Source organism: Lissotriton helveticus, chromosome 1_1 (genome assembly GCF_964261635.1).
Source record: "Lissotriton helveticus chromosome 1_1, aLisHel1.1, whole genome shotgun sequence".
Taxonomy (NCBI): domain Eukaryota; kingdom Metazoa; phylum Chordata; class Amphibia; order Caudata; family Salamandridae; genus Lissotriton; species Lissotriton helveticus.
This window is the reverse complement of record NC_136057.1, coordinates 1181775135-1181798172: the sequence shown is the minus strand read 5'-3', so window position 1 is coordinate 1181798172 and position 23038 is coordinate 1181775135. Positions and strand designations below refer to the sequence as shown.

The 23038-nt window shown below is 43.4% G+C and overlaps 1 protein-coding gene across 3 annotated transcripts in view; it reads left to right on the top strand.

Moving 5' to 3' along the window:
• PTPN12 (protein tyrosine phosphatase non-receptor type 12) overlaps positions 1–23038 on the top strand; it is a 445738-nt gene that overhangs the window by 101939 nt on the left and 320761 nt on the right. For all 3 annotated transcript variants that reach the window (XM_078679268.1, XM_078679259.1, XM_078679277.1), the window contains exon 3: positions 7152–7228. In XM_078679268.1, the coding sequence (XP_078535394.1) occupies positions 7152–7228 (77 nt within the window). The remainder of the gene's footprint in view (positions 1–7151; positions 7229–23038) is intronic.

Here is a 23038-nt window from a genome sequence, read left to right as displayed (position 1 = left end):
ACCACCCAGCTCTGGTCCCTATCTCTCCTCTCTAGCCAGGTTATCATTTTATTGGCTTTATCTCTTAGATCATAGAGCCGCCTCTGCGACACCAACGCCTGAGTCCTTGCTGCATTTTTCACCAGTTCCCTCATCTCCTGCTGCTTGAGACTGATCCAGTGTCGCTGCTTCCAGGCTATCCACCTCTCCCTCCAGGCCTTTATACTTAAGACGCTGTTCCTTCCGGAGCCCCCTAGGAGTGCCTGAGCATGACCACTTATAACTGTTCTAAGTGCTTCCCACAGGACACTTGCCGAGTCAACCGATCCCTCGTTATCTTGGAAGTACTGCTTTGCCCTCTCTCTTATCTGGTCAACAAACCTTTTGTCTTTAAATACCCACGGGTCGATTCTGGGTGGCATTGTACTGTTCTTCAGTAGACCCTGAAGAAGCACCTCCACTGGTGAATGACCCAAAATACCTAGCACTTTACGAGTCGCATTCCAAAACAGCCGGGTACTCACAGCATGCATCAGCCTGTGGTCCAAATGGGAATAACTGCCATGCACAGGCAAATAGTATGTATACTGCTTTGCCGTATGTATAGTATTTATATAGCGCACTTCTACCCGGAGGCCTCGTTGTGCTGCATTCATACCCCTGTGGAACCCATCCTGGCTTTCCTGTGAAATGTTCACTCCTGGGCACCCCCAAGGTGAAGCCAGGCATCCAAGCGTTGCTGGGGCCATTGTGGAGATTAAGCAAGCTATTGCCCAGAGTCACAGAGTGGGACCCATGATTAGACTAGGCACCGAGGCGAGAATTATCAGGTCCGGGGAAATTGAGTCCAAGAGCCGCTGAGGCGAGAATTGAACCCTGGTCCCGGGCCAGACCTCTGCATCAGGGTCTGCCGCTCTAACCATTGAGCATTGCTGTAGGATATGTAGGCGCCACAAGTCTGTCAACCTTATGGCGTCCACAAAGTTTCCCTGGCCCCTGTCCCCTATCGGACTTAGACTCCCTGTCCCTCTCTGGTTCCATAGTTGCATTCATCTCCCCCTCCCCCCCCCGCCATTAGGAGGTTACCTGGGGGCAGTACTACTAGTATAGTGCACAATGCTGCCAGTGTGTGTCTATATAGTGTTGGCGGCACATCTCTAGACCCTATATTTAGAACCAGCCCCTCTCACTTCCGATGGGAAGGCATGTGACCCTGTCGAGGATCATGCCAGATCCTATCCATAACCAGTGGGAGCGAAGGCCTCACCAGTATCCCCACTCCCCTTGATCCTGTTGTGAATCCTGCATATGCAAGAAATGTATATCCGCTCCTATCCATCGCATTATACCTATTGCCCTTCAGGTGTGTTTCCTGGAGTGATACTATATCAGGGGCATGTTTGTGAAGGTACTGCAAAATAATTTTCCTCTTAATCTGATTACCCAACCCATTTGCATTCCATACACAATTCTAAGGATGGAACTCCTTGGACCCCTATGTGGTGTGGTTTATGCCTGTTAGTGGTATCTGTTTGGTAAGCCATATCCATTTAGAGATCCCCGGAATGGTTTGCGCCCTGCTACATGTTGAAGATCTACAACGAAGCATAACAAAGAAAAACTAAGAATGGTCCCACAGATGTGTAAACAACAATACCACCTCCAATTGTATAACTCCCCTACCCTGCTAAGTGGGTTTAGAACAACCCAACTTCCAGAGCGACTGTCGCCCCTTGAACATTAATAACTGGTATGGGGTAGACAAGTGCCGATTAGAGTGTCAAGCCATCACTGCTTACCTCTCCTCCTCACAACATTCCGGTTATAGTACAATTCCTACTAGCAACTCATCGCATCGAGACCCGATACCCCCCAAAGCCCTGACTCCCACCGCACGCTCCCAAATTGCATGAGAGGGGCTGACCATGCTCTCTACCAGTGTTAGAGGAATATGGGGGACACCACAGCAGCACTCTGTCTCCCCCTGCTGCTGCCACCCCATCTTGCATTTCAGCAGCCCCTTTCACCATCTCCTCCTGCTGATCCTTCAGATGTCCCCGTCTCCTGTCTCGTGGGGACGTGCGGCTCACCATGCGCCAGACCGCCTCTAGAGCACTGACGTTCCAAGTCTTCCCCCTCAGCCATAACTCTAACCCGTGCCAAAAAGAGCACCATGCATTTAATTTCTTTGCTACGGAGCTCTTGTTTTACTGATTTGAAGGTCCGTTGCTGACGTTGGACCTGCAGCATAAAGTCCAGGAAAAAACATGACTCTATTTTCATAGAGATGCTCCCAAGGAGATCTCCACTATCTCGGTAGTTGAAAATCCTCGCTATGATCATTAAGGGTGGTGGCCCCCCGGTCTCTGCTTGGGGAGCAGAGCTCTGTGTGCCCGTTCAATCGTAAAGAAAATGGAGCGGCGCTTCGGCCGGAGGTGGTTAAGTATTAAGTCTTCCGTAAAGTCCATACTTCGCCCACTCAGGAACCCCAACGACCCTAACATTATTCCTAAGCGCCCGTCCCTCCTCGGCCTCCAACCTGGCCGCCATGGCCTCCTGCTGCTTCGTGAGTGGCTGCACTTGGTCCTCAAGGTGCTTCGAGAAGGACTGCAATTGAGCCACGTTGGTGTCTGAGCAGAGACTTTGTCCGAAATGTTATGGAAATCTGCCCGAAGCAGGATCACGTCCATTGTCACAGCATCTGATTTGGACTCAATGGTCCCCTTCAGGTAGGGGTGTGGAATTCCTGCAGCCCGACACCCAGGACATCTTGTTTGGGGTCAAGGGTTTCAAGTTTTAATGTGCATTTTGTCCTTGGGACAAGTAGGCCTAACCCCTTACAGCACAAACTCTTTGGCGGCCAGTTTACAGAAACACATTATGGTTCAGGGAAGAGCAATATCTGCAGTTAAGGTAATAATTGTGTCTGTGTTAATGAAGTTTAAGCTTGTATTTATGGTTCATTAATGCAAAGCCTTTATTATTAGGGCGAGTGCTCTAAGTAAATGTTCTAAGCTCGGACTATACTACTGACAGTGTTTCCAGTATAAAAATGTGTACTCACGTTTTCAAAGTTTAGCAATATGAGGCTATGTATAATACTCCCAGAATGCTCTCTGATTAGATGCAAATATTTGCAGAGTCTTGAAAGCAAGCTTGAGGAGTCTTTGCTTTCAAAATGAAATGTTCACAAAAAATATGCAAGTAGGAAAAAAACATTTGGCTAAACTACTGTAAAAATGTAAGTACCATTTCTTTGCAACATCATTTAGTAAAATGTGTTGATGTATGCTAGCATATTTCAAAGATATTCATAGTGGAAAACCAGTGTAACCAGTTTCAATAAGATTTTAGGAGACATAAAAATAAACATACATTGGCAAAGCCAGCAGGTCTGAAATTGATGGTCAGCGTTTTGGTTTTGTCAATGTCTGACTTCGTTTGGCATGGTTTATGTAAAACCAAATTGGTGTGGGAGCTGCCTGTTCCTCACCATTATAACAAGCATTGGGAAAAGCAAAAATAGTTTGTACCTCAAAAAGCACACATTGCCACAGTAGTTCCTGGCACTGAACAAAACTACTTTGTGTGCCGATATGCTCCTTGTGAAAGAGCAGAATGCGGTCACTCGCAGTGAAGCCAGCTGATAGAGAGAGAGACAGAAATTTAATATACACAAAAAGCCATGGTTAATGCCAGACCTAATTAGGGGCCCAATTATTAAATAGTCTCAAAAGTGCACCCATTGTATATTATATGCCCTTGTAATAAGTGCAGATATACAATGTTTGTGAATTCACCAAAAGTTACAAAAGTAGGACAAGAAACAGTACTCCTAGAAATTTTTTGTGAACTGCATTTTAGCATGAGCAAATATGCATGTGTAGATTTGCTCATGCCAACATCTGAGTTTGCAAGTTCACTTTCCCTCCAACCACTTTTTCCCCAACCCTGGAAGAAATTTCACATCTGCCATGGTCAGGAGTTAAGTTCCAACCTTTCTCAGTATGGGAAAAGAATGGAGAAGAGTTGGTGAAAATCCTTAAAACTTGGAAGTTAATAGGTTTGCACAGACTCAAAAGGGCATTCCAACCCTGGAACAATTGCTTACCACCATCTTCAGCCTCAGTATGTAGACCTGCGGAAACGTGGCAACATAACGGAATGGCTAGTGTTCAAATCCTACTATGGAACGTGGCTGGCATAATCAGAGAGGCTATATCAGAGATCGTATATAATGAGATTGCTGCCATAATGTTTTGCTGTATTACATAACACAAAAGTGACAAGTGGATTTTGTTACAGGACAAGTATATTTGTGAAGCAACCTGCCCCATGGACAAGTAAATATGTTATTAAATTGCACACCCCTGCTTCAGGTCTGTGATGGCCACCATTATAGCAGTGAGTGACTGCTTCGCTGCCTCCCCTCGCTGCGTGTGCTGTTCCGAGGCCCCCCACACTCTGCCTTGGAATGGCGTATTTGTCCATTTTATTGGTCTGAGCCTTCGTCTGCCCCTTGGTCCTCATCTTACATCCTCGGGAGCTCAGATGCAAATCCTCCAGTAGGTACCCGATGTACCAAGCAATGTATCGTTCTAAATGCTCGATTCCCCTGTGATTACGATTTTGTGTCCATGTCACTGGGAACACCAAACATTCAGAAACCTCTCACTCACTTGTCCCACACTCATCCACAGGCTGTTGGTTGCACGCCTCGGGCCGTCCAACTCGCTGCTGTACGTTCCTCACTTTTAGGTCTCTTCTTTGGAGGTGAGAGGCCGGTCGATAACTTTTTCCAAGTATCCCTCAAAGTCCAACAAATGCTGGTATGGCTGATTCTCACTCTGCCTCAATGAGAGGGGGGCCTGCGATGCGGACCCAGCTTTTTTGCTTCAAAATCTCCACCTCCCTTCTCAGATACGATCCTTAAGGACCAGGCGCAGACACCAACTTCTTTATCCAAGCATAATTTATTTTGCACAACAGATCGCTATGATGCGTTTCAGCCACAACAATCGCCTTGTTCACATGCATGCAACACCATTAGTAATCATTTTATATAGTATTATGTGACCAATGCTCATGAAAGAAAAACTCGACAATTCATTCATTTTCCTACTCTGACCAGGAAGTCACACTATTGTCAATGCAAGTCAAAATGTACTTTAAATCTAAAGTTTAATTGAAAATTAATTGCCTTCATTTGACATGTATATATTACTATAAACAATTAAGGGTGCAAATACAATTCATCACATCAATCATTTAGAATTATTATTTTTATTTTTGTGGCATTGCCCAATTGCTTCCTCATGGTGTGCGGTCTACCATCAGGGTCCTAATGCTCCTAATTGAAATTACTACATCATTTCATTGTATACATAAACTGTCTAGAACTCTTTGTTTGCGGACAAATTCTATCTATCTATCTATCTATCTATCTATCTATCTATCTATCTATCTATCTATCTATCTATCTATCTATCTATCTATCTATCTATCTCCTCCAGGTGGCCGAAAAACATAGGCAGGGGCTGTTGTTTTTTAATAAACACCCCTCCTCCAGTGTGCGCGTTACTCTTTTGAGTTGTGGCTATATAGATTGTGAAATATTTGTTTTTTGTATTTATTTTAACAAATGGTTATTGGCCAGTTCCAGGATGCAATGGTTAAGTTTGTGCAAGAAGAGAAAATCGCATTAAAGAGACCTCTTGACTACTGGGAAAGTTGTTTTCCTGTGTAAAGTAATTGTTATACAGAGTCGGTGAGACAATAAACAGTATTTTATTTCTCATGCAGATTTTTCTGTACTGCGGTAATAAACTCAAATGTGACCTTTGCACTGTAAATGTGTGAATATTAGTGCAGTTAATCTACATAATGTGTTATTGGACCACATTTTTTGTAGGCTGTTGCCCATATATATTTTTTCTTTTTTTACAGCAAACTTTGTACCAATAGTCTATGGCACTTAGTTGAGTTTTTCTTTTTTGCCTTCAGGCAAAATGTATTTTGATGATATGTTTGATTGCAAGGTCTGCTTCAGAGGGAACGCATGGTGTCTGCTGTTGATCATTCTTTATTATACAATGTCCCATTTCACAATATCTTTCATTTAGCGTGCACATAGTTTAAAATTAATAACTAAATAATTTATTTGAATATGGTGTCCTTAGTGAGGAAATATTAATTGTTATGCTGTGACTTCCCTGTGTGATTTAGAAGCACAAGATATAGGCAGAGTTTATTGAAAGGACGTGCGATGTACTAATCATTTTAAAGGTGTATATCATAATTTGATAAGGATTAGATTATTTTTAACGTATACACATTTTGTGAATGTACACATGTTGGTATATATACATGTATTTTCTTTGCTTTACTCCAGCGCTGGATTGGCAATTTCCTTTGTTGCCTGAGCACTTTTAGAGCAGGATGAGCTGACATGAACCAAACATGCCCACATTACCCCCATAGCAGTTGCAACTCCCAGCAGGTTGGGACATTTGTGCTAGGATGATTTTGGTTTCCAGTCTAGCATTATTTTTCATCTCTTAACAGTAGTTGTTAGTGTACAGATTGCCAAAGTTTAATTAACTGCAATATTCATGCTAATTCTCTCCTGGCCTGATAATCACATTTTCAGTAAGATTTTTACTTGAAATTTTCTAACTATCCTAAATGTCTTCTGCCATGATCTCTCTCTGGGCTGCTTTGATGAAAGGGGTTGTAAAATATTTTGAAAATGCAACAGAATCTGCACAACAATATGCACTTAACACTTCAGTTCTTCAGCATATTGTATCTTAATTTGATGGCAATAGGCGAGCCTACACTCTCAATCAAATGTAATGAGTGGCCTGGCTGCGTCAGCTAAACTGAGGTCCCAAAATCTAGACCTCTGAAAAATGACTGCCTTTCTAAGCAAAGCATAAAGCATTTTCAAAATAGTTTTAACTTCGTATCTCTCAAGGCTTACTCTTTCCTTTAATCCCCCACCTCATGCTGAGCACTTTTTGGGCTCATTGTGCTTGTATGCATTGCTCATTAATGAACAGGAACTGAAAACCTGATAATCTAATGACATAACAGGCAAGTCTACTGCTGTATAGATTTAGAAAGTATTTATTTGTAACCATTTTGTAATGTAATCAATTTATTTTCTACAGTTGACCACACTCGGGTTAAGCTAACATTAACAACTGCTCCACATGAGTCGGACTACATCAATGCAAATTTCATCAAGGTATGACCCTCAAATTTCATTTTCCACTTTTTAATTTAATGGTGAGCTTTAATTGCAGTGATTTTATAGAGTATATCCAACCCACAATATTGTAGTACCGTCTTGACCAACAAACCAAACCTTATTTAGCATCTGGGAGAGTTAAAAATGCGTTGTCAGTCCATATATTCATGTGCATGTTTTCCTAGGCTGGGACTTAATAGAGACAGAGACAAAGATTGAAGACTGTGCCTTTGGCTCAAATCTAATTTAATGACGGCTGGATGGGTGGATATGCAGTTCTTTAATAGAACCCTCATCTTACCCATCTCTGTATTTTGAGACATAAGTTCATTTGGAGGGGTGGAAACTGACAGTTCAAAGAATTCTTATGCCACTCTTTAAACCTTGCTTGAGAATTAAACATGTTTTAGAGAGTTCTGGTCCGTATGGGCTACCAATCTTATTATATTATAATACGATTTTCAGTCACCCACTAAAATAGAAACACGGAGGAGTGATTATTAGTTTACTTTCATTGCTGCTTTGCACATAAAATACAAAGAAATACCTTCATTGTTGCTTGTTTTTAGATCGAGCATGTGACAGCGCATGCGCTAGCTTGCGAGGAGTGTTGTTTACAATAAAGGGGTTAGGGCCCGTCCATTTCTTACCATTAGTTCACTTCATTGTCACTCTCCTTTTCTGCCTCCTAATTGGTCAGCACATGCCAAGCATCTTTTTCATTCCTTTCTGTGGAGCATGGACCAAGCGCACATTGATTAAACTTAATTAGTGCCCGCTTGCTGCTTGCACGGATTGAGGTACTATTTCGTCTTACCCCCTCCCACTTCCGCTTGTGTGTGGTGCTTCTTTCCCCTCCCACGCACCCCTTCTCAGTATTGCTGTCCCCTGCCTGGTGTTCCCTCTTCGCATTTGCCTTCCCTTATACCACCCCTCCTCCTGCTGCAAGGTGTTGCTGGCCCCTCCCTTGCACCTCCCTCATGTTTTCTCCCCTGTTGTGTCTGCTCCTTCCCTCGTCCTTGTGCCTCCCTTGTGCTGCTTCCCTCCCGCTGTCTGTTGTTGCTGCTCACTTCCTTCTCTCCCTCACCTCCCTTAGGTGGCTTGCACCCCTTGCATATTTTTTTAACATATTGCACAGCAGCATGGGCCTCTGTGTTATTTCACATTTATTGGTTCTTTATTGCTTGATTAACAAAAATCATTGCAATTAGAATTTAAAAACCAAGCAATATAAAAAGACACAATTTCAGTTTTCTTTAGACAATATGCGCTTGTACAAAAAGAATGTAGCTATGGTTACATGCCGTGCCAGAACATTGAGACCACTTGTAAACATTTTTTAAAGCTAACGCAGTAAAATTTAATAACATATTATAGCTACATTCAGAAATACACGATAAACAGTTATACTACATTGTGCAAATATGCTATAAGGTGCCTACAAACTGTATCAATACGTTTCAAGGCGCAGATGAGCAGTAATATGTCTGTAAATTTTGAAAACTATTATCAAGATTGCCTCCTTGCATAGTATTTTTACGTAATGAGATCCATTGTGCAAACAAGCTATGAAAGAGCATCAGTGTTTTCATGTTTTCTTTTGAGTCTAATTACCATAGTAGCGTAGACATTAAATTGTTCAAAATGTCGGCTAAAATAAAACAACCACAATGATTCATAATTAGGGCTCCCGGTTTTATGGTATTGATTTTTTGGGCATTTCCATCTGTATTTATCCATATTTATTTCTTGCTAATTTTATCTGTATTTATACATATTTATTTGGGGTTTTGTGAAAAATGAATCTGAAATGAGTATATTTCTACATTTATTTGTCCGCTAAATATGCACTCCTGCCTGAATGACTGACCGGTTTCAGCGATATAAACAAACAGGTGATAAAATATGCACAACCTGGATATTAAAATGTTCATGTTTTCTTATACAAGCATATTTATTGCTGTTTAACGCCTTAACCGCAGCGTTTTTTCCGCCGCGGTGCGGGCGCTCTATTGAGTGGGCGGGACTCGGGCCGACGGCAGCACCCGCGAGGTAGTGCTCCCAGCGGCCGACGGGAGCACGGAACGGGTTAAGGCTCTTTACTAAAATTCCTTTATTTTTTAACCCCCTTACCTTTCGATCGACAGAGATATTGGACTGTTAGTCATGATTGACAGTTTTTAGAATTGTTCAAAAGTCAACTCAATTTCAGTTTTTATCCTCATTTTAGGAAAATAAATAGTTTTCTGTCTGTATTTATCTGTAAAAATGAATAAAAATGGAAAACAGGGATCCCTATTCATAATTCATTAAGACAACCATTAGATGGCAGATACCAATAATTTTTCAGCAATAGCTAAAAAGTTGTCAATTGGCATAGCAGTGGAATCACCCGATAGACATAAAATAAGGGCCTGATAGGCTGTTCTTACCCCAGCCGTAAGAAATAAGAATTTTAAAGTGTGCGGTGTACTTTAAGCAATTTTGTGCATGCACATACTATGTGCAGTAGGGTTTCACGTGGCCACCCACACAGTCTACAATTAGTACTTGGCCATTACTGAATCCAGGTCGGCATACCCTCTTTAGTTGAGTTTATACCCAATCTAATTGTTTAGAAATGTATCTTTTATTTGGGACGAGAAATTGGCTGGATACGCAGAGACTGATGTTAATTAATCACAAACCATGCGTGAGTTTATGCAACTAAGGCTATTTTATCCTCATTAAGTGAGTTAATTTTGATTTCGTTTAACATTGGACAGTGTCAGTTCTGTGAGCCCTATCTGCAAACCGAAACTGAAGGCAATATAAAATGTAGGATCGCCAGGTGCCTGTGTGGGCAGAATTAATTATTTCAAGCCAGCATATGTTTGCTAATGATACTGGGTCAGATGAAAACATAGAATACAGGCAATTCAAAAATGACCCTTGCGACGCCATGGATTGTCTATGAAGGTAAAACTCCAATCTTATTTCTACTTGGCCAATGGACCTGGGGATCCCAAAGATTGATTTATAGGCCTTGATTACTAACAGATCCAAAAGTGTCACAACTTTCCCCCGGTGATAGGCAAGCCATATGTAATAGTTGGCTGTAACTTTGCTATCATAACTTTAAGATGATGATCACATGATTGGCATCTCAATGATTTAAACAGACATTTAAAGGCATAGATTAGGGTTGCAGTTTTTGCCCTTAAATCTTTAAAAATAGTTTTAAACGAAACTCTTATCAAATAAAATGCTTAGGTATTTGTATGTTTTTACCACTTCAATTGGCCCTCCTCTGGCCCTCCATGAATTGGTCTTTTGATATTACTGGGTTGATTTTCATGATTGTGGTTTTTTCAACATTCAATTCCAGGCTATTTGTTGAGATATAATCATCAAATGCATTAATCAATCTGTGTAGACCTATCAAGGTTTGGCTCAACAGAAGAGTATCGTCTGCATATTGTAGCTAACTAAGATGCACCTCACCTAGTTTTGGAGGGTGGGCATTAACGGACTCTTGGTACTGGAGAAGGTCTTACAGAAATAGATTAAAAAGGCAAGGACACAACCTTGCTTTAGGCCATAATAGGGTGGAATTTTTTGTGATGAGGTACCACCGTAACCTAGCTTGACCTGGACCAAGTAAATGACTGCTCACAAGTAACCCTCCAACACAAGTCGGCAGTAGGAGGAAGAATCAGAGGATTTCAGAAAGAATGGGGGGAGATCACCCAGAGAAATGGATACTAATTGATGCAAGATTTGGCTACTGCATAGAGTTAACAAAGTCATTTCCAACAATAGTGCCAAAATTGAAGAGGATAAAAGTAGATAAATGACGAAGACTAAACACTGGAAGTGGAAGACCTATAAAGCAAGCAAGCAAGCTATAGAGTAGAGTATCCCAGAGCTAAACACTCAAACCTTTATCTGGGACCAAAGCCAGACGTTAAGAGTAATACTGAACCTGGGATCACTAAAGAAGTTGATAGAGATGCTAAAGTTCCAAATGACAGTGCTACAGAAAGTCATCCCTCTAATAGGGAAAAGGGGACTACATGGCAACCATAGACCTCAAGAACGTCTACCTACACATACCAGTAAAGAAATGACACTGACAATTTCTCAGGTTCATAGTGAACAAGGCACAGTACTAATTTAAAGTATTACCATTTGGGATTGAATGAGCTCCACAGTGGTCACAAAATATTTAGCTTTGGTCACAGCACACCTCGGACAAAAGGGAATATACGTCTACCCAAACTTGGACGACGGGCTAGAAAAAGCAAAGCCAAAAAACCTGTTCAGGAAGAATATCAACAAGGTCATACATACCCTACATGCACTTGCTTTCTCCATCAATTACAAAAAATAGCAGCAGAACCCTGGCAGGAAGAAGTAATTCCTGGGGGCGATATTGGACTCGGACCCCAAAGTCGAGACCAGTGGACCAGAGAGTCGGAGCAATTGTAGCGCAGGGTCTGCTCAGCCGTATGGGGCAATGTCTGAAGATAATGACAATGGGTAAAATGATGGGCATGATTGCCTCCTGCATCCCTCTAGTTCCACATGCAAAACTATGCACAAGACCAATATAGGAATGGGTCCAGCAACAATGGCCACAGTCTACCGTGAGTTGGGATTATCTAGTGGTTGTTATGGACAAGATTCCAAGAGAAATGTAGTGATGGTACCTCCAAAATCTGACAGTGAGGAAACCATTCAAACCACCAACTCCCTTAGTGACCATCACAACGGACGCATCCCATATAGGTTGGGAAGCTCACATGGACAAGCTAGCATCAGAGACCTGTGGAACTCTGAGGAAGAAGTGCAACACATACATTTTCATGAACTGAAGACACTATTTCTAGGAATGAGAGCCTTCCAGAAACAGGACAGTTCTGATTCAGACAGACAACACAACAACAATGTTTTCCCTGAACAAGCAAGGGAGAGCAAGGTTTTACCTGCTAGTAACCTTGGCCCCAGGAGATTTGGATATTGGTGATAAAGATGTATCGCTAGTAGCAGTTCACCTACTAGGAAAACAAGATACAAAAGCATACATGCTAAGCAGAAAAGCAAGTACCACACACATATTGAAGTTAAAACAAAAAAGTGCTGTGGTCGATCTTCCAGATACAGGGAGATTTGCTTATACTTTTCCATCAACCCCAGTAATATCGAAGGTGATCCAGAAATGCAGGCAGGAACAATTTGGCCTAATCCTGATAGCCCCAAAATGAGCTCAACAGATATAGTTCTTAAACCACATGGAGATATCCCAAGGACAGTACATTGCACTCCCAGCACACCGAGAACTGCTCATGATAAGGGTAAGTGGTCTAGCCCCATGGCTCCAGAGGACAGTTAGTCCACCTCAATTTGCCAAGGAGAGCAATGAAGATTCTACAGCAGCAAGACGGCCAACACCATGGAAATCTTAGAGCAACAAGTGGAAGAGAGTTCAACAATGGTGCAACAGGCCAGGGAAACATATAAACTGGACACCTGATGCCACAATCATTAGATACATGATACAGCTACTGGACAAGTATCTCTCCTATGCCTCTCAAGGTTCACCTAGCAAATATTGTAGCGTACACAAGAGGCATACTAAAGCCTTTTTTTTCCCCACACCAGTGGTAAAACTCTTCCTAGAGGGAGCAAAGAAGGTGGCACCCCCAAGAAGTGCACTCATGCCTACATGGAACATGAATGTCGTATTCATGCAATTGATGGCATCACCCTTAAAGCTAATGCAGAATGTACAACTAAAATTTCCTAACTCTCAAAACTTCATTCCTCATCGCTATCACCTCACTAAGAAGGGTCAGTGAAATGCAAGTGCTCGCCACCCAGGAACCATATCTGCCGATCCATAGAGTCAAAGTAGTAAGGAGGCCCAACCCAAGGTTCATACCTAAGGTGGTGTTGAAGTTCCATGTTAACCTAGCCATCTAGTTACTGGAATTTTTTCAACAACCATAAAACACAAGCTGATAGAGCACTGCACACAGTAGTTGTCAGGGCAAATATGTACTACTTAGAAAGCACAAAACCCATTAGGAAAGGAGAAAAGCTCTTTGTGTCCTTCACGCAAGCAAGAAGGGGATCCCGGTCACCAAAGGAACTATTGCGAGATGGATAGTGCAAGCAATAAATAATTGTTAAAAGGTGGTGTTGGCACAACACTTGCATATAAACCGCAGGTACATTCAACTAGGGAAAAAAAAGGGAGCCACCCTCGCCTTCCTTGGCAGCGTAGCACTAGAAGACATTTGCCTGGCTACTACATGGTCATCTGTGCATACCTTCACAAAACATTACTCCGTGGACATTCAGAACAACGGGCAGAAGTGGGATAGAATGCTGAAATATTTGTAAACACACACTCTAACGGATCCAGCCTACTCACAGAAGGAAATACCGCTTTGCAGTCAATGTACAGCATGTGACTCAAAAAAACATTTATGCTGTAAAACGAAATGGTTACTTACTGGTAGGAGTAGTTTTGCAACTTGAAGAAATTTCTGGATTCACATGCTATCCACCCACTCCTCCAGTAGAGGTGCATTTACAAACTCAACATAGGAGAATCCTAACGACCATAAAGGAAAAAATAAATCAGAAGATGGCGACTTTGTTGAGCGATTTCCGAGACATGCGTCTGAAGTCACATAAGTAAGGATTTAAATTCAATTGATCTGTGCCCATAGGAAAAAAGAAGCGAGGCTACAAGGAGACTTTTTCTGGACCATCTCACCATATGGTGGAATAATGCACAGCATGTGAATCCAGAAAATTCTTTAAGTGGCAACACTACTGCAATTAGTAAGTAACCATTTCATTACTAAGCAGCATGCGCTTCTGTTAAACATGGCTTAAAGTGAAGAAAAAAAGCTCTGTCATGCAGCCAACGCTGGCCTAGTCATGTCACTTTTTTTCTTGACACCAAACCATGTTGCACAGCAGCTTGTGTCTGAAAAATATTTACAAAGCCAATAGATCTCACATAGTTGATCTATTGGCTTTGCCAATGCTTGTTGTGCATCAGCATCCTATGACCCAGTTTTCCTCGTTAAGAATGATTAACTCCTGACAAGCATATGGTTTGAAAGTGTTTATAGACAATTTTAAGAACAAAATAAGTTAGGTTTCCAATCGGACTATAAAAACCAGGATTAGATTTGTTTGAAATGAAAAAATAACAAATTACTACTTTTTTTTTTACGTTGCTTGTGTTGGGGTAAGGAGGGGCACAATCTAAGATAACTGGTAAGGGCGCTAGTTGCTGCATGTTTCTTGCAGCTATTTTCAGTTCCTTGGTATGTGTAAACATTGGAAGTGAAAATAGTGCACAACATTTCGCATAATTATCTGCTTGCCACCACCGTAAAAATACATGTTCACTTTGCATGCCCGTTGTTTTTCTGTATTGATTCTGATTGAAAACATTTTTATAAATTGACTTGCAGTCTATTAAATCGGTTTAAAAAATGAATCCTTTTGAGATGGGCAGAACAGCAGTGGTCGCAAAGACTGACATGCTTCATTGAGGTTTCATTGATGTTCCTGAGTGCATTTAATTTTTGCCCCTGATGGCCCATTGAGTAATGCAGACTTTTAAAATACTGATTCAATGACTAATGATAGTTGTATGTCACTGTACCTGGTGGGTTTTCTCCAGTGCTTAATTTGTAAAACATTAAGTGCCAGGGCTCTGATCAGGAAGCCACTGCAGCTTGCACGACGCCCTTGTCATTGCTGCCAAAACAACTACTAATCATCTCTCTCACATGCAAATGCGATAGTTCAGATTATTCCGTGTCCCCAGAGCTAAAGGAATGGCTGGGAGACCGGTATTAGCAATTTTTTAATGTATATTGTTTTCCTAAACAACTGTTATACTGCTCATTTCTAAATTACATGAGCAACACCACCTTGTGGCAGACTGCCCTAAGTGTGGTGTTGACAATTAGGTGGCGGTGCCGAGCACCGGAAACCAATTATGTGCCGGTGCTCAGCACCCGCCCAAACTAACCACTGGTTTTCTCAGTAAGGAAGATTTTATAGTCTGGGAGCCGAACCCCAATTATCAATGAACCCCAATATTTTGTCACACCAATTTTTTAAATATTTTTTTTTCCCTAATTTTTTTGCCTCCAGTTGGTTAGAGACTACATTCCTCATCAAAAGGAGACAATTTTGCAGAGTAAAATAAACATTTTAGAAGCATAAAGGATTTAGATCTAGATAAAAAATAAGGCAAACATTAATTTATTCCAGAATATTAAATGTGTGGTACAGACAAAATGCATGAAATGTCATGAAGACTCAGTACAGAAGTACTGATAATGCTAAATCATAAACTTAATAATTCCTAGTTAATCAAAATCTAAACAAACGTTTTAAGTGTCAATCTCATAAAGAGTACTGACTGCATCCCTTTAGCTGAGTCTAATTCAATTCAATTAATTTATATAGCGCGCTACATACCCAGAGGGTCTCAAGGCGCTTGGAGAAGTGTGGGGAATTACTTGTCGAATATCCACGTTTTAAGTTGCTTTCTGAATGCTAGGTGGTTCTGAGTGAGGCGAAGGTGGATGGGAAGTGAGTTCCAGGTCTTAGCTGCCAGGTAGGAGAAGGATCTTCCTCCCATGGTGGTTTTGTTGATGCGAGGTACAGCAGCAAGGGCTTGGTTGGAGGAGCGTAGCTGGCGGGGGGGGGGGGTGTAGAATGAAAGTCGTGTGTTGAGGCATTCGGGTCCAAGTTCGTAAAGTGCTTTGTGTGCGTGGGTCATGAGGCGGAATGTTATCCTCTTGTTGACGGGGAGCCAGTGGAGGTTTTTCAGGTGACCAGAGATGTGGTCGTTACGCGGGATGTCTAGTAGGAGTCTGGCTGATGCGTTCTGGATGCGTTGGAGTTTTTTCTGACGTTTTGCGGTGGTACCGGCGTATAGGGTGTTTCCGTAGTCCAGGCAGCTTGTAACCAGTGCGTGGGTGACCGTCTTTCTAGCTTCGGTGGGGATCCAGCAAAAGGTTTTCTTGAGCATGCGAAGAATGTTGAAGCACGATGATGAAACGGCGTTGACTTGTCTGGTCATCGAGAGTGAGGAGTCAAGGATGACGCCCAGGTTCCGTGCTTGGTCTGTCTGGGTGGGTGCTTTTCCAAGGGACTCTGGCCACCAAGAGTCGTCCCAGGCAGACGGGGAGGTACCTAAGATAAGGACTTCTGTTTTGTCGGAATTCAGTTTCAGACAGCTGTCCTTCATCCAATCGGCTACTTCTTTCATTCCTTCATGTAGGTTGGTTTTGGCGGTGTTAGGGTCTTTGGTGAGTGAGAGGATCAGTTGAGTGTCATCAGCGTAGGAGATGATGTTGAGGTTGTGTTGGCGTGCGATGGTCGCGAGGGGGCTCATGTATACGTTGAAGAGGGTGGGACTGAGTGAGGATCCTTGTGGCACGCCGCAGATGACTTTAGTGGCCTCTGACTTGAATGGTGGGAGGCGGACTCTCTGAGTTCTTCCGGCAAGGAACGAGGTGATCCATTCCAGTGCTTTTCCTTGGATTCCGATGTTTCTGAGGCGTTGTAACAGGGTGCTATGACAGACAGTGTCAAAGGCTGCGGAGAGGTCGAGGAGGATGAGGGCGACTGTGTCTCCATTGTCCAGTAGAGTTCGAATGTCGTCTGTTGCTGCGATGAGTGCGGTCTCAGTGCTGTGTTTGGCTCGGAAGCCGGACTGTGAGGAGTCGAGGGATTTGTTGGTTTCGAGGAAGGCGGCGAGCTGGTTGTTGACAGCTTTCTCGATGACTTTGGCCGGGAATGGGAGGAGCGAGATGGGGCGGTAGTTTTTGAGTTCGGTGGGGTCAGCTGTGGGTTTTTTCAGAAGGGCCCTGAGTTCGGCGTGTTTCCAGCTTTCCGGGAAGGTGGCGGAGTTGAGGGAGCAGTTGATGACGTCTCGGAGGTGTGGTGCTATGATGGAATCTGCTTTGTTGAAGATGTGGTGAGGGCATGGGTCTGTGGGGGATCCTGAGTGGATGGAGTTCATCAGGCGGATGGTGTCCTCAGTGGAGATTGGGTTCCAGTCGTTAAGGATGTTCAAGGGGGGTGAGGGTACGGCAGAAGGTTGGGAGGGTTGGTCTCCAGGTTGGTTGTCGAAGCTGTTGTGGATGTCTGCGATTTTGTCGTGGAAGAACGAAGCTAGGGAGTCGCAAAGGGCTTGAGAGGGAGTGATATCGTTGGAGTTGGCAGCGGGGTTGGTAAACTCTTTGACGATGTTGAATAATTCCTTGCTGTTGTGGGCGTTGTTGTCGAGTCGGTCTTTGAAAGCGGTTTTCTTGGCAGTCCGGATCAGTTGGTGGTGTATGCGGGTGGCGTTTTTGAAGGCGTCCCTGGTGCTGGTGTTTGGGTCTTTTTTCCATGCCTTCTCAAGGGAGCGACAGAGTTTCTTGGATTTTTTAAGATCATCATTGAACCAGGGGGCGTTTTTGTTTCCTGTTTTTATTTGACGTTTTTTTAGGGGTGCTAGGTTGTCGGCGCTGTTGGTTAGCCATTGAGTGAGGTTAATGGCTGCTTGGTTGGGGTTCGAAGAGTGGGCAGGGGGGTTTTGAAGAAGCGATGAGATCTGGTCGATGGTGATTTTGTTCCAGTTTCTTCGCAGAGTAGGTTGAGGATGGTTGTGGGTAGTGGTCTTTTTGTAGATAAAGTGAACGCAGCTGTGGTCCGTCCAATGGAGAGCTGTGGTGTGACTGAAGGAGATATGTTTGCTGGAGGTGAAGATAGGGTCGAGTGTGTGACCTGCGTAGTGAGTGGGGGTATTAACAAGTTGTTTGAGTCCGAGGTTGGCGAGATTGTCCAGAAGGGTGGTTGCTGTTGTTGTTTTTTTCCAGGTGAAAATTGAGGTCTCCCAATAGAATGTAGTCCTCGGAGGGGAGGGCGTGTGGGGTGATAAAGTCAGTGATGTCTTCACTGAATTGTGCACGGGGTCCTGGTGGCCTGTAGAGGAGGGTGCCTCTGAGTGTGGTCTTGGGGTCGGTGTGGATCTGGAAGTGAAGGTGTTCGGCGCTAGCGAGGTTGACGTCTGAGCTGGTTGAGATGCGGATGGAATTCTTATGGACGATAGCGATGCCTCCTCCTGTTTGCTTGGTGCGGTCTTTTCGGATGATCTTGTAGCCTTCCGGGATGGCAATGGTGATGTCTGGGGCTGAGGAGGCGTTCATCCATGTTTCAGTTAGGAAGGCGACGTCCGGAGAGATGGTGTCTAGTAGATTCCAGAGGTCGATGGCGTGTCTGTGGACCGAGCGGGTGTTGAGTAGGATGCAATTTAGGTGGTTGGTGTCAGGTCTCTGTTTGGTGTTAGTGGATGAGGAGTTGGTCTTGGTGCCGTCAAATTTGCAGGAGTTGCAAGTGAAGGGTCCATGGGTGTGTCCAGGGGTGGCTTGGGCGCAGGTGGGGAGGCGACCGGGGTTAAGGGCTAAGAGGGTGGAGGCGGCGTATGTAAAGCGGGTGAAGTGGCTGGTACGGGGGCCAGGGGGTCTGGCGCTGGGCGCGGGCTTGGCGCGGACGGGCGTAGACGGGCTTACCTTTGGCGCACCTTCGACGCAACTGGGGCGCGACCGCTGCGCGTGAACGCTGCGCGATTGTCCAGCTGTCATTAATGGAGGATGGAGGGGGGCGGAGCGTGGGCGGGGCGGCTGGGAGGCGGGAGCGTGGGTGGAAGGACGGGCTGAAGGCACAACCAAATGGCAATACGTAAACACAAAGGCTAACACACCGATATTAGGGCACAAGAAAAGCAAATAAGGTTATGGAAATGCTTATTTAAAATAAAATACTCCCGTGGGCACTGTTAAGCACACAGGCACCAATTACGGGTCAAGAGTCAGCAAAGGCATACACACGGCACAATCAATAAATGAACAGCAGTGCTAGGCGCTTGTGGAGGAGAGCAGCGCTACGATCCCAGAAGCTGCAGGAAGCAAGGGGGAGCGACCGCTGCGTCCGGAGACAGGCTGGTCACAGGGAAATGTCGGACCGGACGGTGCAGATAGCCAGTGGGTGGGCGGGGCGGCTGGGAGGCGGGAGCGTGGGTGGAGGGACGGGCTGAAGGCACAACCAAATGGCAATACGTAAACACAAAACACAAAGGCTAACACGCCGATATTAGGGCACAAGAAAAGCAAATAAGGTTATGGAAATGCTTATTTAAAATAAAATACTCCCGTGGGCACTGTTAAGCACACAGGCACCAATTACGGGTCAAGAGTCAGCAAAGGCATACACACGGCACAATCAATAAATGAACAGCAGTGCTAGGCGCTTGTGGAGGAGAGCAGCGCTACGATACCAGAAGCTGCAGGAAGCAAGGGGGAGCGACCGCTGCGTCCGGAGACAGGCTGAGTCTAAGAGCAGAAAAGGAGCAGAACAAGTGATCTACAAGGAAAATTGTAAAAGAATCCATGAAATACAAAAACCCAAAGGTTTTATAGCCAAATCACAGAATCTATCAATAGATTTAGCAAATTCATCATTCTATATGATGATGGTTAGGGTCACATTGGCAAATCGGAAACAACAATGTAATTTTCAAAACCTTTTGCACTAACTCATTTCTTAGGGTAAGAGAAATCTTCCACTCGTTCCCTCATCAACTGCACTCTGGAGATGTACAGCACAAATGAAGCATTTTTAAAAAAAACAATGGCTCATAGAATTAGTAAAGCGGAAGTCCTTCGAAATACCTACAACATATGATAGAAGCTCCATTCAAAATTCACATTTTCTGACAATGTTTTATACTGCTAATATATTGACGTTATTCACTTAATGCGCAGCAAGAGCAAGGGGAGAAATGACTTGACAGCGGGACACGGATTCGAAGTAAGGGGGAGCAGGAGCAAGTTGAGTAGAACACCGGAAGCTACATCTATTTTAAAAATAATGGTATATTACATGACAATGTTTCATAACTATTCATAGCATTAGTGTATACTTCTAAATGTCTAGGTAACTCATTCCAAGTGCAACATCATTAGTTCATCTATTACTACTATGCATAATTAAAAACTATGATTATAAAAAAATAACTTTTACACAATAGTTGCACATTTTGCCTATTTTCAAAAACGCTACTAAAGTGTATCTAAACTTTTTCTGCCCACCCAACTAAGATACTTGATTTCTGGGGTGCAGTGACTTGCATACCCGAAATGCAGCTCAGATGCTGGAAAATGATTAGTCAATAGGGGTGTGGAGATGCTAGGTTGCAAGCTCTGAGAGACAGTAACGAATACTGGCAGGTAGAACTACAGCTGAAGCTGCCTGGTGGGGAGGATGGGTAATGCCAATGAGGACATACTATAGTACTTTCCGCACAGAAACGACGACTTTGGCATGATTTAGTATAGGTACTTCGTGCAATAAGATCCTGAGTTATAGTCTATGTGCAGATTCATTTTCCCACAAGAATAGGCATTACCATCAAACAAATCAGATTGTACTTGAATTGGAGTGTTGTGAGTGAAATCGTACTCTTGGCCCTGCTCAGTGAAGCAGAGACTGGACCAGAAGACTAGATTAAGCTCAGAACTACATTTTTGAAGCTTGCCAGATTAAGACTCCAGATATAAGATAGTTCTCGGAGTTCCTCCAGCTGCCACATCACGATAGGAGTACCCTAAACATAACGCTGCTGATAAAAGTGGCGAAGACTAAGCTAGAACACCTGTCTGGCTGAGTGCTAGGACTTTAGCAAGGCCAGGGTAAGGCTGAGTTCCACAGCGGACTTCACTATGCAGCAGCTTCATTACTTTCAACAGTGTGCCATTGATACCATCTGGAATGCGGAGTCATATATATATTGGGAGAGGTCAGTACAAGATGCAGTAGTATAGTCGACCTTAAGACAAGTCTCTTAGGAGAACTCAGTAGATGATTAAAACATGGGTGCAGCAGCAAATCTACCGTGCCATGCCAAGTGCAACGCTTCTGTGGTTCGGTTAATGCATTTGGTAGGTTTTTCCGCACCACCGTAAGGAATTGATTGTCATGCAATCCGAGATATCAGTGCTTGATCTCGCAGTGCCCTGCCTTGTGCTGGAAAGTTAATTTCCTAAATCGATATTTGGAGTTATACAGTGATGTGTTGAGCCTCTGTTCAGGGTTATTAAGTCACTGACCCTGGTAAAGGTTTAAATAGCAGAGCTTCTTATTTTCAGTGGCAGAACTTTGTTTTGATGACATGTAGGAGTCTACTGTAATTGGAAAAAATGCTATACATTATTCAGAGCGCCTACTGAGCACCTCCGTCTCATGAGAGAAGTAGGGGCCTGGGCTTGAGACACACTGGAAGAGAATAGGATATAGCGCATTTCCATGCACTGTTCAGTCACATGCAGAGATGTGGGCGGAGAGGCATGATTCTGGCCTCGAACACGAACCACAACTCTAAACAAGTAACTGTCAGGGGCTCTATGCAGCCCTCGGCCAAGCTAGCAGGTGCTGCAATGTAGCAACATGCGAAATACTGTGCCTGTACTTGTGTAGACCATTCCAAATCGATGCTTCTGAGGTCCACAGCTGGCTTGAGAATGTGGGGGCATGCATCATCACTTTGGGCAAGGAGACTCTACAGGAATTGTAAAGGACCCATCCTCTGAGCCTAAATTGGACACTTTTAATCCAAAGAATAGAGGTGTCACACTCTGAATCTTGTTAAGTGTAACACATGAGCCATTTGTAAGCTTGGTAGCTCTTCCTACTCCTATATTGCCTACATCTGAATGACCCTTGTGGTTACACAGGCACAAATCTGAGTGGGTCTGGAAGTGGAGGGTACACCACTATTGTATGGTATGAACCTTCAGGAGTCGTGGTGAGTACGAGAAAGTTTATTATGAGCTAGGGAAGGAAGCATCAGTTATCCTGCCTCAGCAACCGCCCCGTCTGAATGCAGGAATATGGAATCATGTTGATGTCAGACATGATTCCATATTCCATACTCCAGAACACATGGCAGAAGTAAAAGGCCATTAGAACATATCTTCTTTCCTTAACAAACAAATGAAACATAAATGAAAAATTAAAACTAAATGTGATGAAGCAGAACAAAGGAATGCGATAACTACATTGAAAACATGTTAATCATGAGAGTAAAGGCAATAATAACAAAATTCATGAAAGCATTGGATGAAATGATACAAGAACTTGCACAACAAAATATTCTGCAGATAACTAGTGTAAAACAAAGGAAAGTACTAATACATGATAAAATCATTATACCTCTTGGGAGCACTGCGCTGCCTTGTAGAGTGTACACCTCCTTGCACCAATTTATCTACTTGGACTAACTTGTCTGGAATATTCTTTGAATTAATAACAACCTTGGAACCAGAAACATTCTTACTAGGAGAAGACTTCCCAGAAGCAGCAGCAACACCACTATTCCCTTTCGAATACAAAGCAATTCTTCTGAAATTCCAATTTTGACCATTTTCTAAGACCACATGCCATTTATGTACTTCCTTAACTCTAAGAGGTTCTGAAAACTTATTACTACCAAACTCTTTCCTACCTAATTTGATCTTGACATAGTCACCAACATCAACTCTACCAACTTTACCTCTGAGATTACTACTAGAACTTTCCACACTAGGATTAGAATTTTTAACATCTTGATATCTTTCTTCAAACAACCACTGAGGGACCATCTTAGTCTTGGGTACCCTACCCCGCATGTACTCGAAGGGAACTTTATTGGTGACACTATGAACAGTGGTATTGTAAGACCAAACGGCTTCTTCCACT